This window comes from Thermobia domestica, chromosome 10 (assembly GCF_964235325.1).
Source record: "Thermobia domestica chromosome 10, izTheDome1.hap1.1, whole genome shotgun sequence".
Classification (NCBI taxonomy): domain Eukaryota; kingdom Metazoa; phylum Arthropoda; class Insecta; order Zygentoma; family Lepismatidae; genus Thermobia; species Thermobia domestica.
In genome coordinates, this window is record NC_137463.1 from 270,672,602 (window position 1) to 270,690,163 (window position 17,562).

At 35.2% G+C, this 17,562-nt stretch overlaps 1 protein-coding gene across 4 annotated transcripts in view; it reads right to left on the reverse strand.

Annotated features, from left to right (window-relative positions):
• LOC145663236 (uncharacterized) overlaps positions 1-17,562 on the reverse strand; it is a 355,902-nt gene that overhangs the window by 27,486 nt on the left and 310,854 nt on the right. For 3 of the 4 annotated variants that reach the window (XM_081729611.1, XM_081729610.1, XM_081729613.1), the window contains exon 2: positions 12,814-13,345. In XM_081729611.1, coding sequence (XP_081585737.1) covers positions 12,814-13,271 — 458 coding nt within the window. In that variant the 5' untranslated portion in view covers positions 13,272-13,345. Of the gene's footprint in view, positions 1-12,813; positions 13,346-17,562 lie in introns of those variants that run through there. The other variant, XM_081729614.1, reaches the window with a different exon arrangement.

Below are 17,562 nucleotides of genomic sequence, written 5' to 3' on the forward strand. Positions count from 1 at the left end.
CTTGGGTTAATTCTTGTTGCAAAATTGCCATGTCATTATTTAGTTTCCCTTCTCTTATCGATATCTTCATCTATACTCCCTTTTAATTGTTCAAGTTGCCTTGTTAAGCAGGTGTTAACATCGTTGAAATGCTTACTTGCTGCATCAATACGTTAGGATAATTGTTGTGTTACCTTGCATACTTGATTTTTTTTTTCATATTGCTTATATTTTTTTACTAATTCACTTTCTATACTCTAAACATGATCTCATCTCTTGAATATATGTGGTCACTTCACCTTTTATTTCATCCACTCGTTTAGTTAGACTTTCCTTCTTACTTCTTCATCTTCTCTATAATTTCTTTCTCTTGTTGGTTTATCTTTCCGACCAAGGCATTTACCTGAATGTTGATTTATTTATTTTGCGCATTTCCTTCTTTTGAAAAGTTATCTACCTGCCTCGCATTTTACTGATATGTTACCTGGCTGTGCTTATTTCTTCCCTGAGATTCCTCTCCTGCACCTTACTTTTTCTGATAGGCTCTATCAGTCCTTGCTTTGAATTCTTCGCCATGTGCATGACAAGCTTTTCAGTATGTCGCTATTTGGAGCTTCATTATCCAGGGAATCACATTCAGAATTTATTCTGGCAGTGTATATTGTTCCAGTTCTATATAAAATTTAGAGGTAATATGCCAGTGTTGGCTTGTAAAGAAGGGTTGCCACCTGATATGAAGGTATCAACGATCCTTCTAGACCACAGTAAACTACGTACACTCACTATCATCTGTAAGCATTTCCAAATATTTTACTGAATATACTTCCGTATTTGGTATCCTGCTACTTTAAATTACTCCATTTTGTGTTTATGAGTTATTTACAGTATGAGCTTCATAATCTTTATATGTATATGACCACTGGTTTATAAGACAATGTATGTACTACTGAAGTAAAGATTATGTCCGTGAACGAATAACTAATTATGCATTTAATAAGATCAACACAATATGCTGTAATGACCTTAACTTTATATACTTTATTGACTGTCAGGGTTACTGAATTCTATTAGAAGTGATATAATATTTGTGTTATTTAGACTTCTACAGTTATTGGTAAATAAGAACTTTTGTACTTACCACGTGGTGCTACCTTTGGGGATAGAAGTGTCACCAAAAGAAACGTCAAACATTTTTCTGGTGTTAAGTAAACAAACCGATTTCATAACACAGACGTGTAAAATAAGTACACGGTAACGACTTGAGACCAGCATTATCATAAATATAGATTTAAGTGATAATACTACTACTTTTAATAATAATAATACAGAAAAGTTGACTAAGTTAAAATATATGCCACAGGGCTGAAAATAATCAAATGAACGAGAAGAGAGCATGATTAATGAGGAAAAATTTGCATAGTAATGTCACAGAACTTTGTATCATTGTATTAATATTGAAGAAACTAAACATTTGAAAACCCATAATTCTTGAGTTATAAATATATTTTTATAATTCAGAGTCACATGAATACATACTAGAAGCGCATAGTACAGAAAAATGTATCGCATAAAATTTGAAGCTTTCCTGGCGGGGAATATTATAGATGTTCTCGGGATATCAGACAGGTGAAGTCCGACGATAGAGTCGACGTTCCAAGAACTGACATCGTTCTCCTCTTCAGGGTGAATATACTGACACCTGTTTGTGTGTACTATATATAGGAAAGGGCTTAAGAATCCGTGTCTTTGATTGGATGATCTATAGCTTGACGCTGATTGGTCGTATTTATATATGCTTTCTTTATACCTGGTTTCCTTGTTTGGATAAGTTGAAATCCTGTATCCCAGTTGTTGGGTTCTTGTACTATGGCAAGGGATTATTTAATTATCATATCCGAGTGATTCTAGATCTTTGAAATAATTTTAGTGGCTAAAATAAAATTCTATGTTCTTCCGTTATACTGTATTCCGACTGGGCAGATTTGTCAGATGAAACAGCTCATGCATGTCTCATGACCATGGTCTCAAATGGCTCTTGATGGAAATGCAAGCGTGCTGATGACTTTATTCTGCTGTGATTTATAGTGAAAGTTTTTTTTTTCTGTTAGGATAAAGATCAGTGTGGATAGGTTTCCTGTAAACACTGTAACTCAAACTTCCATCAGATTTGCAACGAATGAGGGTTTCTAGAAATGGTATGCAGCCTTTTGTTTCTATCCCCATGGTAAACTTGATATTGCTGTGTTGATGGTTGAGAACTTCCAGAAAAAACGATTCCAGTGTATTTCTCCCATGAGGCTACATGACAAAGATATCATCAAGATATCTATGGACTCCCATAGCAACGCCGTCTGTTTGTTCATAGTACTGTCTGTCGAAGAGGAAATAATGTGAAAGTTAATGTGATCTGGAATAAATCAACAGTCTCCGGCGGGAAGTGCTCACTGAGTAAATGTAACGTAACTTGTACTGGGACTCTGGTACACAGAGAGAACAAATCAAACCTGACTAGGATGTCGTCTGGAGAAATGCGTATGGTGTTCAATATTTCCAGGAACAAATATAAGTTCTTTACGTGGTGTTCATACTGTTCTACTAGCGATTCAAGAAGAGAGGTGGGATATTTAGCCAGACGGTAAGTTGGGCCTCCAATCGCACTAGGAATGGTTCTCATTGGAATGTCAATCTTGTGTATTATCGGCAGTCCATACAATCTCGATGGTTGGCAATTATATGTCGTAATTTTCTTACAAGTAGCACAGCCGCTAGCACAAGAAGCAGAAGAAATTCGCCAGGATTATGTTTGGCCCTAAAAACGGCCAGATTGACAAAACCTATTATTAGAAAAAAAAGAACAAAAACAATTATGGAACTTCGTCAAGACGGCAGCAATACTGTACTGGCAGCGGACAAAGGCAACGCCACATTACTCATACTCACTAAAGTTTACAAGTAGATGTCGGATTATTCAACGACTCGGATTACAGACAACTCAAGAAAGAGCCCATCTCCAGTAACGAACGTAGAATTACCAACCTTGTGAAGAAAACCAACACACCAGAAGAAACATGCAAGAAAATTACGCCACACAATTGCCAACCACCGAGATTGTATAGACTGCCAAAAGTACACAAGATTGACATTCCAATTAGACCCATTCTTAGTGCGACTAGAAACCCAACTTACTGTCCGGGTAAGCACCTGAGCTCTTTTCTTCAACCGCAGGAAGGACAGTGTGAACACCACGTCAAGAACTCATATGAATTCGTGGAAATATTGAACACCATAGGCATTTTTCCAGACGACATCCCAGTCAGTTTTGATGTTGTCTCTCTGTATAAGACGCGTTACATTTAATCAGTGAGCACTTTTCGCCGGGGACTGTTGATTTATTCAAGATCACAGTAACTTCCACATATTTCCTCTTCGACGGACAGTTCTATTAACAAACGGACGGCGTTGCCATGGGATCACCTGTCACCAGCAGTGGCAAACTTTTCTTTTTTCTTTTCTTTTTCAAGATGGCGGATCACGGTGGTGTCGGTGTTTTAGTTGGTGCGGATATAGTAAATAAAGCTACAACTTTATGTAAAAATGTAAGAACAATGAAAATATACGCGAGTTAAGTGAATCGTGTGTGGTGAGAGTTAGAAATACGTCAGAGCATGTTACAAGATCAAAAACAAAGAAACAAAATATCATGGTTGATGACCTCGCCATAGTGGAAGGTGAAATATTAAAAGAAAAGTGTTCTAGCTGCATCCGGACAGAACAAGAAGTTTCGTCCCTAAAAGACATTATACATAATATATTTAGTGATGTGAAGTCACTAAGCAGTATGCTTGATGATCTTAAACAACAGCACCACGGCAACGTGATTAATAGCAATGAAGTGCAATTGCAAGGGGGAAACATGCAGTCCGACATGGTAAGCATAAAACATTGTGATGTTAATGAAGGCATTGACAGCGTTTTACAAAAATAAATGTGTTACAAGAGGACTGAGGACACTAAAATCAGAAAATGAAGTATTGCAACAAAAAGTGAAGTCAGTAGAATCATTTGTTGGAACTCAAAACATTTCCAACCAGTGGACAAAAATAAGTTACAGTAGGCCCAGACCCAAATATTGAAATGTGGTATCAGGTAAAACAATTGTATGCGAAAACAGATACGGTGTGATGGAAAACGTCGGAAGGGAAGGAGACGTGAATTCAAATGAAAAACCTGTAGGAAACTCACAAAAGAAGAATAGTGCAAGGATACCCATGTACAAGGGAAAACTGCCGACCAAACGTGCCTAAAGTTACAAACAATAAATCTAATGCAAGAAGAAACCTAAGACAGACGCGCAAGTGTACATATATGGTGATAGTCACGGTCGTGAACTGTCCGAAAAAGTAATAGAAATTCTAAACACAAGTGGGCAGTGCAAGGAAATATCAAGCCTGGAGCTAAAAGCGTTGATGTGTTGTCTGGTATTAATCCCAACATTGTAAATAAGGAAGGTAATTATGTAGTAATATCAAGTGGAACAAATGATGTGGCCAAGAATGAAGGTAGTGAGGCTTTTAGTAGAATTGCAAAAAAACTCTCTATGTTGAATAGCTGTAAAACAATTGTAGTAAATATCCCTTATCGCCATGATCTTCTGAAGACTCGTGTGTTAATAAAGCTGTACAAAGCACTAACTTAAAATTAAAAACAATGTGCAATTACTTTAAGAATGTTGTTATGGTGGATATCAGTAAGTTAGGTAGAGAAATGTACACTCAGCACGGTATGCATCTCAATCAAAAGGGTAAGGATGAATTAAGTATCAAGATCTGCGAAATAATGGATAAGGACGTTGCCAGTAAATTTGAAATTAAGAAAGCAATAGCGATGCCATGGGTAGTACAGGAAAACCAAATTTACCCGACTCCATGAATAAAATTGCATGGGGCCGGGTGAAAACTTCAAGTCTAACGACGTCTCTTCAATTTAGTGATATAAGTGGTATAATAGAGGCAAGAAATAATAATAATAGTTTTTCTAAGAACTATGGTACTAACACAGCTCTGTAGAATGTACTAATATCCACTCCACTTGAATTTACAATCAATAAGAAACAAGTTGGCTGAACTTGAAATTTTCTTAGATACATTTCCCTTTGATATCTCATAAATCTAGGAACACTGGCTTGCAAATGAAGAAATACATTTGTATGTTCCAACAGGATATAGGTTAGCCGCTATATTCTGTAGAGATTCAATACTCCATGATGGTGTAGATATATATCAGAAAAATTCGTTTAATATTGAATACACTGTTTTGAATTTAGAATGTTTTTGTATTGAACAGAGTTTTGAAGTAGTTGGGTTATTACTAAAAAGCATAAAAGTAATAATTGTTTCCATATACCAAACCCCAAACTCAGATATCAATACTTTCATTTCTAATTGGGAAGAGTTAAACATTTATCTTAATAGATACAAAAATTACAAAGTATTCTTTATTGGTGACGTGAACATTGACGTTCTAGCTAATCCACAGGTACGAAGTGTCTGCTGATATTCTCAGATCTCACAAATATTATTACGTTAATGATCAACCAACTAGAAAATCTGCATGCCTAGATAATGTACTTACTAACGAAAATAAGAGCAGAGCGACGTGTGGTATTATACGGCCTTTGCTATCTGGGCATGAAGGTTTGTGGCTTCTGATTCCTGTGACAGTATGCATGGATTCTATGTTAGAACTAAAAAGTTCAGAATAATGGGGGAAGCTAACATACAAACATTTCGAAGTAATCTAAGGGGGAACTAACTGGGAAAACGAAGTTTTAAACGGTAAAAATATTTCTGAAGCCTTTCATAATTTCATGTGGACTTTGACTTAATATCTAGATGAATGGTGTTCTGTTAAAGAAAGAATTGCTTCCTACAAGCACGTTAACGGGGGTTCGAATCGTGATGATATATATGGGTTTTCTAACAACATGCTAAAGGTGATAATAGACATAATAGTTGAACCTTTGAACTATTTACTCAATTGCGTACTTCTTGAAGGTGAATTTCCGGAGTGCCTTAATTGACTGTTACAGTTCCGATTTACAAGAAAAATGATAAAACTAAGCTTAATAACTATCGCCCAATATTTTTGGTACCAATAGTATTTAAAGTTTTTGAGGAATGTATTAGGAATCAATTGTCAAGATATTTTGGGTAAAATAAATTATTTAATAATATGCAATTTGGATTTAGACCTGGGTGTTCCACGACTAAAGGCGTGGAAAATATAGTATCAGAAGTGTTAGATAATTTGGAGAACAATCTTCATGTCGGGGTTGTATTGCTAGATTTGAGTAAGGCGTTCGATACCGTGTCACATATATTAATTGCGAAGTTACACTACTATTATATTACTGGCTTGCAATTATCTTTAATTGCATCGTATCTTAGTAATAGAAAAGAAGTCGTTCGCATTGGAAACGAAAAGTCAAGTTTCATGTGTGTAGCAAATGATGTTCCATAAGGTTGTGTATTGGGCCCCTTACTTTTTGTGGTATATATAAATGATTTTCCAAGTTTTTTGCCCAATAGTTGTTTTTTATATCCTGACGATATTACTGTTATAAATTCAGACAAAAATATAATTGATGTTCAAAGTAGGAATAGCGAAATGTTAGAGTTGTCTTGTATATGGTTTAAATATAACAGACTTACAGTAAATCAGGATAAAACAGAAACTATGTACATTAATCTTAGTAATTCTACGAGTCATTCAGATACATGCAAATCTGTAGAACTGTTGGGAATGTACGTCGATTCAAAGTTAAATTGGAATGAACATACAGAAAATTTATATAGAAAGTTATCCAGAGTATTGTTTTTATTGCGTAAATTAAAAACTGCAATTAGTGAGAAATCTCTTATAACATCGTACAATGCTTTTTTCATTCAGATTTGGAGTTCGGAATAACATTCTGGGGTAATTCTTCTGGTGCACAGAAAATCTTCAAATAGCAAAAAAAGCAGTAAGAATAATTAAGGGATTGCCTAAAACAGCATCATGCAAGGAAGTGTTTAAGGAAATTCAAATCATGACAGTGCCTTCTTTATTTATTTATCGATGTCTCATGTATATTAAAGAAAATTTAGACAATTTTAATCACCCAAATGTTCATTGCTACAATACTAGGCATAAAGAAGACCTTAATATTTTACAAGCTAGGTTAACCACTACTCAAAAGAGTTATAATTATACAGGTATGAAATTATTTAATGTATTACCACAAAATGTATGCACAATGCCTTGTGACAACTTCAAAAACTTTTGTAAATCCTTCCTTATAAGCAATTCTGTATATAGTATCTCTGAATTTGAAAAATCTGTTATCAAGAGTTGAAAGCAAGAACAATGATACATAGATAAAACTTGTAAATATATGTATACGTGTATATATATATATATATATGTGTGTGTGTGTGTGTGATCTTTGGCAATGTCTATAGCAACAAATGTTTAATGACAATAAAGGATATCGTATCTTTTCATGGAAAGCTTCGAGTAGAAAGCGCTACAATCAGCACAATTAAAGCCATCGTATTTCTATAGATATGTTGAAGATTCCTTTGTCATCTGGCCTTGTGGGAGAAATGCACTGCAATCGTTCCTTGAATTTCTTAACAATCAACACAGCAACATCAAGTTTATCATGGGAATAGAAACATAAGACTGTAAATTTGTAGACATCCTCATTCATCGCAAACCTGATGGAAGTCTCCGTCACAGTGTTTACAGAAAACTTACCCACACTGAATTTTATCTTAATGGAAACAGCTTTCACCATAGACCAAAGCAAAGTAGTCATTAGCACGTTTGCACTTAGAACAAAAGCCATCTGGGACCAAGAAAGCTTCTCCAGGGAACTTGCACATCTAAAGAAGACCCTACTGCAGAATGGATACAAGGAATATGACATTCAATTGATCCTAATAAGGACCTTCTCCAGTAAAGAGGCCACTACAGAATCTGAAGATCCAGTCAACATCACAGTCCTGCAATACACTCGGAAACTATCTGGAAAAATTGCAAGGATCATGAAGAGGCACATCAAAATCATACACAGATCGCCTAACCTAACATAACCTAGTCCGTCCAGTTAAAGACGATTTGGGTCTTATAACACCAGAAGTATAAAGAAAAACACAGCATTTCTTTCTTACAAGGCTGGCTAGAATATTTATTATGAAAAGTAAACTAGAAAAGTAACAGTTTCGGAAGTAGAGCACTTCCTTCCTCAGACTACGCTATAACTGAAATCAGAAATAAAATTATATACAATAAAGAAAGGAGATCATCAGTTCTTTCCACCAATCAGGAATCAGTACTCATTAAAAGTTCATTATTCTTTTAATAGCACTACCTCCCCTCGGGAGCAAGCGTAACTGAATTTCACCTGGCAAAAATGATGAGTCAAAACATAACAAACAACTATGAACTGATAATAGCCGGGAACAGCTTTCAAATAATAAAATTCGTGAAAACAAGACCTTGGAAACACCTGCTTGAAATAAAGAGCTAAACAAATTCAAAAATTATAAAGCTTGTGACCTTTTAAAAACATTAACCAAAATGCAGAGAACCATAAGTAAATAATGAAAAATGAAATCTTTGAGTATTGCGTCCCACGGTTTTGCCGGTTAGGCTAAAGGAGACGGTGATGATGAGTAATGAATGAAATGGTGGAATGAAGAAAGTGGGAGGAAACGGGAGAACCCCGAGAAAACCCACGCACACGATGTTTGTCCACCACAAAGTTCACTTGGCGGAGGCTGGGATGGAACCCGGGACCCCAAGCACCAGAGGTGAACGCTCTACCACTGAGCCACCGCGGCCCGCAAAGTAAATAATGAAAACATAAAAATAAGTAAATACATAAAGATATATAAAAGAATACATAAATAAACATTACAGTGTCCTTATATTTTGCCACTTTTCTTGCATCGTTCTTTCTTTTTCAAAATGTCATCCCACTCTTCCTTAATACTATAACCACTATTCCAGTTTATAGATTTATAGGCTACCTCTTTTATCCTCTTAGCTTCTTTCCACTTCCCAACCAGCTGTCTCCACTTATACTCTATTACCGTTTCTCCTTCCCAGTTCACTTCATGGCCGGTTTCACAGACGTGCTTGAAAATAGCATTAGAGTCTCTCTCCAATCTGACATCATCTTTATGTTGCTTTAAACGTTCTTGCATCCTCTTCTTGGTTTCCCCTACATACACCATACCGCACATCCCACACGGCCCTTCATATATAACCCCTCTTTTACACGAATATGCCAACGCTCTCGTCTTCTTTTTTCTAATGATACCCAGTATCTTCCTTCCGCACTTCCTGTAAAACTTAATACCTTCTCTCCTTAGAATTCTTCTGATCTTCTCTGTGATCAGCCCTGCATTTTCAGAAGTATAAGAAGCGCAGGGGTGCAGTATAACCCTGCCTGCAGAAGTATAATGCATTCCCTGCGAATACGGGAATACTTACATATGACAAACAGGACGAACAATAGAATATCGATGCAAGGAGCGTGACAGATACATCAAGCTATTTCATCCGGAGAAATCAGCCCTGGGGGAACACAGTATAACGGAAGGACATAGAATTTTATTTGCAGACACTAAAATTATTTAAAAGAGCTCAAACCACTGGATAATTAAACAATCTCTTGCTATAGTACAAGAACCCAACAATATCAACAGGGGTACAGAATTTCAACTCACGCAGACACCGGCACCAGTCTTAAAGAAAGCATATATGAATACGACCAATCATCGTCAAGCTATAGGCCATCCAATCAGAGACACTGACTCTTAGGTCTAACCCCCTTACCTCTCCTATATATAGTACACATGAACTGGTGTCAGTATAATCACCCTGAAGACGAGAACGATGTCAGTTCTTGAAACGTCTGTTCTATCGTCGGACTTCACCTGGCTGACATCTCTAGAACTTCTCTATGACTTACCGCATTTCTGCGTAACGTGCGAGTCTTGTATGCAAAATTGCACAAAAAGTAAAATTTCAAATTCTAAGCAATTTCTGCTATGAATAAAATAATAGCCAATTGAACGTATAAGACATTCTAAATTTGGAACAATTAGCCGGCATCCCACGTAGGAAGTCCAACTGATTTGGTCACAAACAAAAAATTTCCCTCTTCAAACCATTATATAAGTCGAAATGGAAGGGAAGAGAGAAGTAGAAACAAGAAGAACACAAGGAATCGATGAAATTAAAATTGTAATATTGGGAGTTAAAAGAGGAAACTGAAGATCGAGAAACAGGAAGGAAGACAGAGAAAAACATTTCATTAGTCGTATGACTGTTAGAAGATGGAATACTTAATACCTAATCGTAAACGTTCCAGTCGAGAAATTTACTATCTTATCTTAGTAGTTATGAATCATCAGGGCTTGAACGCATATTTCGGTGAATATTGTGTTAAATATAGGCGGATTACACGTTCAATTAGTTATTAGTGAATCCACCGAAATGTCATCAAGAACATGCTAATAACCAACACCTTTAGAGAAGAGCTTAAAACATCCTAATGTAAGGAGTTCGAGATTTCCATCCGAAATATCGGTGAGAAAGTTAACATTAGACATTACTCATCACTACTGCAACATGTAATCTTAGTATTGTACTTCTATTGAACACTTTAATCGGACAAAAAGAAAATATTAGAAAATTGTAAAACATATTCCAGATTTAAAAATGTGATGTATGTATCCGAAAAGCGCGACTCAATAAAAACTTCACGCATGTAACACTCAGTACTTCACACTATGTTCCACTAAGCCCACTATGTACTTTAACCTTCGTAAATTACTATGATATATCACTCTTAGCAACCACTGTGGTCAACCGTCACCTATAATGTTCGATGTCTAAGAAACACTTGATGAAAATGAGCATTATATATTAACATTTTTTTATGTGTATTTATTTAAATGTAATACATGATTGAATTAAATTTTACGTGGTTTGAAGGAAGAAAACACAAAGAATGTTGACATTTCGTTTCCAGAGTGTGAATATCTATGGCTAATTCCAAAACGTACATTTCCTCTACAGTAACTGTACCTCACGACATTATGATATATGCAGGTTGAATATTGGTTATAGCTTACCTAAAGGCAAGAGTCAAAACTGCATAAAACAAAGTTTCAATGAGGGTAAAACTAAGTCATTTCCTACATAAGTCAGTTACTGTAGCTGAAAGTCTTAAATATTTTCGTTCTTCTTCATTTTTTTCTTTATCGCGCACTTTCTATCAAAAGTAGTTTACTTGAAAATTTTAAAATTTTGAGTTATTCAATTTCTTATAGTCAATCATTGAAATAATTTAATGCTTACTTATTTAATAAACGTACAACAACACATATTATATTAATAAAGTATTTGCCTCCCATTTCATGAGACAATTACAAAGTACCAGTTTCAATATTTCTCATTAAACGGTTATGTGACTAATTATTATTAAATACAGAGAAAAAACCCTAAAGTTATAACTTGATAACATTTCGTTACAGAATAGGTATTGCTGTTTATACCCAAGTAAAATGAAGTATCGAAGCAATGTATTCGCTTGAAAAAATCGAAGGAGAGTAGTTAAGTATTCATAACTTCCTTCTCTTTGTAATGTTAGAATCTTATTGATTTGAATTGAATTTTAATCCTCTTGGATTCTCTTACCTTGGGCTACTTAGCTGTCAACATTTATTTGTAGAATGATTATTTTAAGTTTAAACATCCTATGTTTATGAACCCATGCTAAAGGAGAAGATGAAACGCATAACAATACCGCAATGAGGAAAGTAAGAACCACGTCAGAACTCCAAGAAACCGAAGGAACCTATCGTGATTTGGGACAGAACAAGTAGCCCCAATCCCGGAGGTAATCACACTTCCAGTGAGCAAACTTGACCCAGTAACATGGTCAGTGTTCAAAGAACGAACAAAAGCGTTTTTTAACAGAACTTATTATTTTGCCTGCAGATGTCATACAAAAGTATCAAGAAAAAAACCTTTTATCTATAAGCTTTGCCGACAGTACAGGTGCATATTATGAGACACTCCATCTCAAGATATAACCTTCTGAGAAACGAACATTTACCAGTTAAGTTAATGAGACATAAAATAAAATATGCTACTTGTAAATGAGGAAAAGGCGAATTTATGGTTGGTCTAGTAACAGTTCGTTTGTGATACGACATATATCAATATTAAAGCAATCACAACTGAAAGGAAGTGAAGGGATTCTGTAACGTTAACAATCTTATATGTAAACACGATAATTCCTTCGTGTGATCTACATTTGGTATTTTTAATTACTAAGGTGTTATGTATATAAAGCAATGTTAGTTTCAGAACCGATATATAAATGAATATTAAAATACCATTTTTACAGCATGGAAACTTTTTGAGAGGGGAAAGATATAAATAATTCGGTGAGATACTGTTCCCTGTAATAGGAAACGTATTGCCGAATATTGACATTACTCAGAAGCGTGTAAGTCATTCAAGCCTGACATTTAAGCCCTGGTGCAAGAAGGTTTATTATAATTTACCTTTGCATAATTATCTCAGTGCCGAACTGTCTTACCTATTACAACGCTGCGTATTAGGTTGCATTATTTGTGTTCAAATGTTTGCGATTCCAATAACACAGTTTAAGCTAAAGGAAAAAGGGATACTTAACGAAGTATTGCAAGTGTTGAAAAGAAATATTTATACAAAACATACCTCAGATGAAAGAAACGCATTTAAACGTACCTCAGGACCTGTGGATTGCTACCAACTTCTCGATTATCATTTTCTGGAACATTCTCTCCGTCATTGTTCTTGTCTCCAATAGTGGTATACATGCGACTACTTGACCCTTCTGTTGTTGGTTTGATGTTACTGCGAAAACGTTTGGCATTTACAAATACATCAGCCGTTGGTAAACGCTTCACCAGACATATTGCTTTCGAAGTTAGTTTCAAATCTGATATTGTTTCATCTTCATTCCTTTCTAAAGCGATATTCTCTCCCTCCGTTCCACTTTCTGTTTTTTTGTATTCCGAAGCTATAGTAAGAGATTCTTTATGGTCATTAGTATTACTAGTACATAGCTTATAATTACATTCTTCAAATGACTCACTTTCAGTTTTCATTTCAACTTTAATAGGATCAGTTTCTGTTTTTATTTCAATTTTATTACAGGCAAAGTTGAAATAATGTGAAGCCATTTCGGTCACACAAAACTGTTCACGTCGGAGATTTGAAACCTTCAGCAGTTAATGTTCGAGAAAAACCAATAGATCTGAAACCAATAAGAAAAATATTATTCGCTTTTGTAACCATACAGTTCAGCTCAGTCAATTTTTAAGAAGAAATTTTTAACTTTTTAAATGAACCTCGCTTAATAGTGCTTCCAAGAATTTTTCTCTCAGCCAACAAACGAATGTGCATATATGTATGTACGTCTCGACTCCAACGGAAATCACAGAGTTCCTCTCTCCTTCCCATATTAGGAGCTAAAATTCAGCACAATGGACAATAGTCGTCTCAAAACATTCCTGTCTATGGGCTGTCATGGCTATTTTTAGCTCTTGACATCACCAAACTGCGTAGCAAACCGATTCTTTTGCCTAGCAACACGACGAGACGGAAAGAAAAGGTGCAGTAGTCTGACTTACACTTACGGGGAAGCAACCACGTTGAGTATGGTGCGCATAACTGAAATGAAGAAATAACTTAAACAACATTGAATTTCGTCAAGTGTGAAACGTAATAAATTCAAAATGTAATAACATCGAACTAGTGCTATTGTTATGAAGATTTGAAATGTTTTAAAACGTTTGTTTAGAAGTGTAAATCAAAGTTCTTCCGACAAGGAGCTGGAGATCGGCATGCAACTCAATTCGCCTCAAGGAAGATGACAGGAGAGCAACCCGCAACTTACAGGACATCACCCCTGAATATCCAATACAGTTCCCCTTCTAGTGCCGAAGTAAGTGAACAGTGCCTGTGAAAGTGAAATAATTAGCAATGTGACGAAACCTAACAATAATTCGTGTCAACCGCGACATCCGCGTCTTACGTATTAAATGGGCTTAAAATATTGGTTATATAAAGTGAAGTGCTACCGCTTATGTAATTTTTATTCATGAAGTTGAAGTGTTAATTAAAAGAAAAATCCGAAAGTTGAGTATCCTTTCAAAACAATAATCATAATCTAAATTTACATGTATTAATTTTAAGAAATAATGTAATTTATTCTTCTTTTACAGCACGAGTGATTAGCGCCCATGCAACTTAATAATACGTGCATTAATAAATTGCATCAGCGCTAAATGTACAATTAGAATCTATTTTATGTTGGTTCTGTAAAACGTTCTGGTTCGAACTCCTAAGTTGTGTGTCCAGTGGCTATATGGTAGGCTGAAATGAATGATGCAATTGTCATTACATATTTGAGGAGATATCTTAGTAGAAAAGGATCGAATCCCGGACCATGGTAGATGTCCGACCCCACCTAGGGATCTGTAGGATCTATGTACTGCAATTAAAGTCTTTACTCTGGCAACGCACACATGAGGATCGAACCCAGTACTATAATAATAAAAGGCGTACCGAACAAGATACGGACCCACGCAGGTAACAAGAATGGCGCCCGAACAGGGACAGAACTCCTGAACCGTTAAATCGAAACTAGTAATCTATGTACTGGAACGTTTGATAAAACCACATAAAAGTGACGCTAATTGTATTTTTGATTAAGGTAAATTGTAGTGCCTTCTTAGTACTTTTTAATTTTGTTGTTTGAATTTCGTAAATTAGTCATCATGTATGTGAATGGAGAAATGGTACCTGTCATGAAGGAAATGCGAAAATTTCTAAAAGAAAGAGAGTATGTAATGGTAGAAATGCAATTTAGATATAGAATAGAACCATTTACATTGCGAGATGTTGAAAATGCTTTGAAGATAGATCAGGAAGTATCCAAAATTCGTAAAAGAGCTAAAAAGGAAGCTGCAAAATTTCTTTTAGAAAGCAATAGAGAATATAGAGCAGGAGTTGAAGATAAAATTGTGTCTCAAATGCATGAAATACGTGAATCTGAGCTTTATCGAAGAGTTAAAGATGAATGTGTCTATAAATCAAAATCTGTTTCTTTGTCAGACATCAAACGTAAGTTAAACATTGACTTTGAAATTTCAGAGATAGTACGTATTGCGAAAGAAAGGGTAGCCGAAAGGATATATAAAAAGTACTTAAGACATCACAAGATTAGTTGTAATAAGGATTCCAGCGATGAAAAGAAGGTAAACTGTAAAACAACATCACGAAAATGGGTTAGGTTTGCTGATTCTCCTGTAAATGTTAATAAGTTAGAAAATGTTCAAAATTATGAAAGTTGTAGAAGGAAAACAGTACCATTAGAAAGAAAATTTGCTAAAAATAGCTTAGAATTTGTTGAATATGAGTCCGTAGGTACTTTGTGGGACATCCCCCCCGTAGCTCAGAAAGCATACGCACGAACAGTGAAAAATGAATGTGTTGAAACTTGTACTATTTTGCCATGTGTTAAGTCTCAGTCACCACCTATTGTAGTAAATCAAGCTAATATTGAATTTCTTGACACTGAATTTGAACAGGTTGAAGAAATGTCTGAGAGTGAATTAAAGGTAGAAAAACAAATCATTCCGGTTGTCAATCACGTTAACATTGAGTTAGGCCAAGCCAAAGAATTTGTTTTGTCTCTGTCGAATAGCGTTTCAGAAAGAAAAGAAACAGAAAGAAAAAAGAATAACAACCCAGCTGTCTTGCAAACCCTACCAACCAAGTCGATCACGTCTAGCGTAGCTCCGTGTGTGAGCGAGCGATCAGCTGTCCCAGCTGTCATTTGTTTGTTTTGTAAGGGGACAAAAGGCATTCAGGGATGCGATGCGTGCTTCACTACAGAAAGGTTTACTAAAGTGGTAATAAATTGCGTTGAAAAGGGGAATGAAAGTAGCCCATATGCGCAACCTTGTAGTGTGATGTATTTCTTAGAGGAAAATTGTTTTTATGGCACCTTGCTAACCAGTAGATTGGAATGCGTTCCGTTTCACAAAACTTGTTTATTTTTTGTGTCTGTTAGGGTTGTAAAGATTTGTCAAAAGAAAAGTAATTCTTTAAGCTGTGAGTTGAAAGTTAAAAGCATACAGATAGGACAGATGAATTATGTCACCTTTTGCATAGTTACTTGCACTCTAATTGTGTATTTAGAATATAGTACAAACGGCTTTACGCCAGATAGGCCTAATGGTAATGAACATAATTCAATAACGTGGGAAAAGAAATTAAAAACCTGTCAAGAATATTTTAGTAAATTACGAAATGTTGTTTGTCAAAGGGCAAGAAAATATAGTTCACAGGTTCAATGTGGCAAAAAGCACCGGCAAAATAAAAGGAAAGTACGTAAAGTCAGACAAAAACTAAAAAGAGTTAAACGTATGCTGTATTGTTTTTCAAAATTTTCCAAGTATGTTCGTAAATGTTCTTTGAGGAATAAATGTAACAGTCGCACCAATGCTCAGACAAGTGACCGAAGTTTAAAATTGAATCACATTAGTAACTTAGCGATCCATGACGTAGTAAAGGGGTCAGGTGCTGACCACTCATCACCTGCAGACAAACATCACGAACCTTTTCAGGAAGAATGTGGTAATCAGGTGAATGTATCTTTTACGCACAAGCGATTTGAAAGTGAACGTAATAGGAAAATTAAATGCCAATCGCCAATTGTTGTCAGTGATGTGCTATCAGCTGATCGTGACGTCATAACAAAAGCTAAGCATACAGGTAAATGGAAAAACCTAGTAAAAAGAAAAAAGCAATATAGTGTTCAACCTAAATATAGTAAAATTGGTGCACATCGAAAATTATCACAAAAGAAAAGTAATTGCTACTCAAGTAATGATAAGTTAGTCAATTTCTTGTGCTATGCAGTAGTCATACATGTTGAGAAACCATTCACGTTATTTGTTTATTGGCAAATGAAACCTTTGAAAATTGTTTTTGTGTTGAAAAAGCCTCGAGTAGGTGTAGGATAAACGAAACTTCGTTAAGCCGGACTGCTTGTATTGCATGAAACCGACACTTGCAATGGCTTTGATATTTTAACAAAAAAAAAAAAAAAATCTTTGATATTTCAAATATACGTAATATGAAATTACTTGTAATAGCATATTTTTTTCGTTAATGCATTCACGATGAAATCTTAGTTTTCAAATTATAGAAATATAGTGTTTCTTTTGAAGTGCAAGAGTGAATTTGCGCAGCGAAAATTTTCAAATATAGTGAAAGGAAATAAATTTGAATTGTGAAGATGTAGAAAATTTATATTAAATATTTCATCACAGTGTTGCAATTTTACACAATTAAAAATGTTTCGAATTATAAATTTATATATTTTGGTGAGAAACCATTCAGTAATAAAATCTGAATAAGCACATTTTAAATTAATGCAATGAAAATTTCAATTTTAAATAA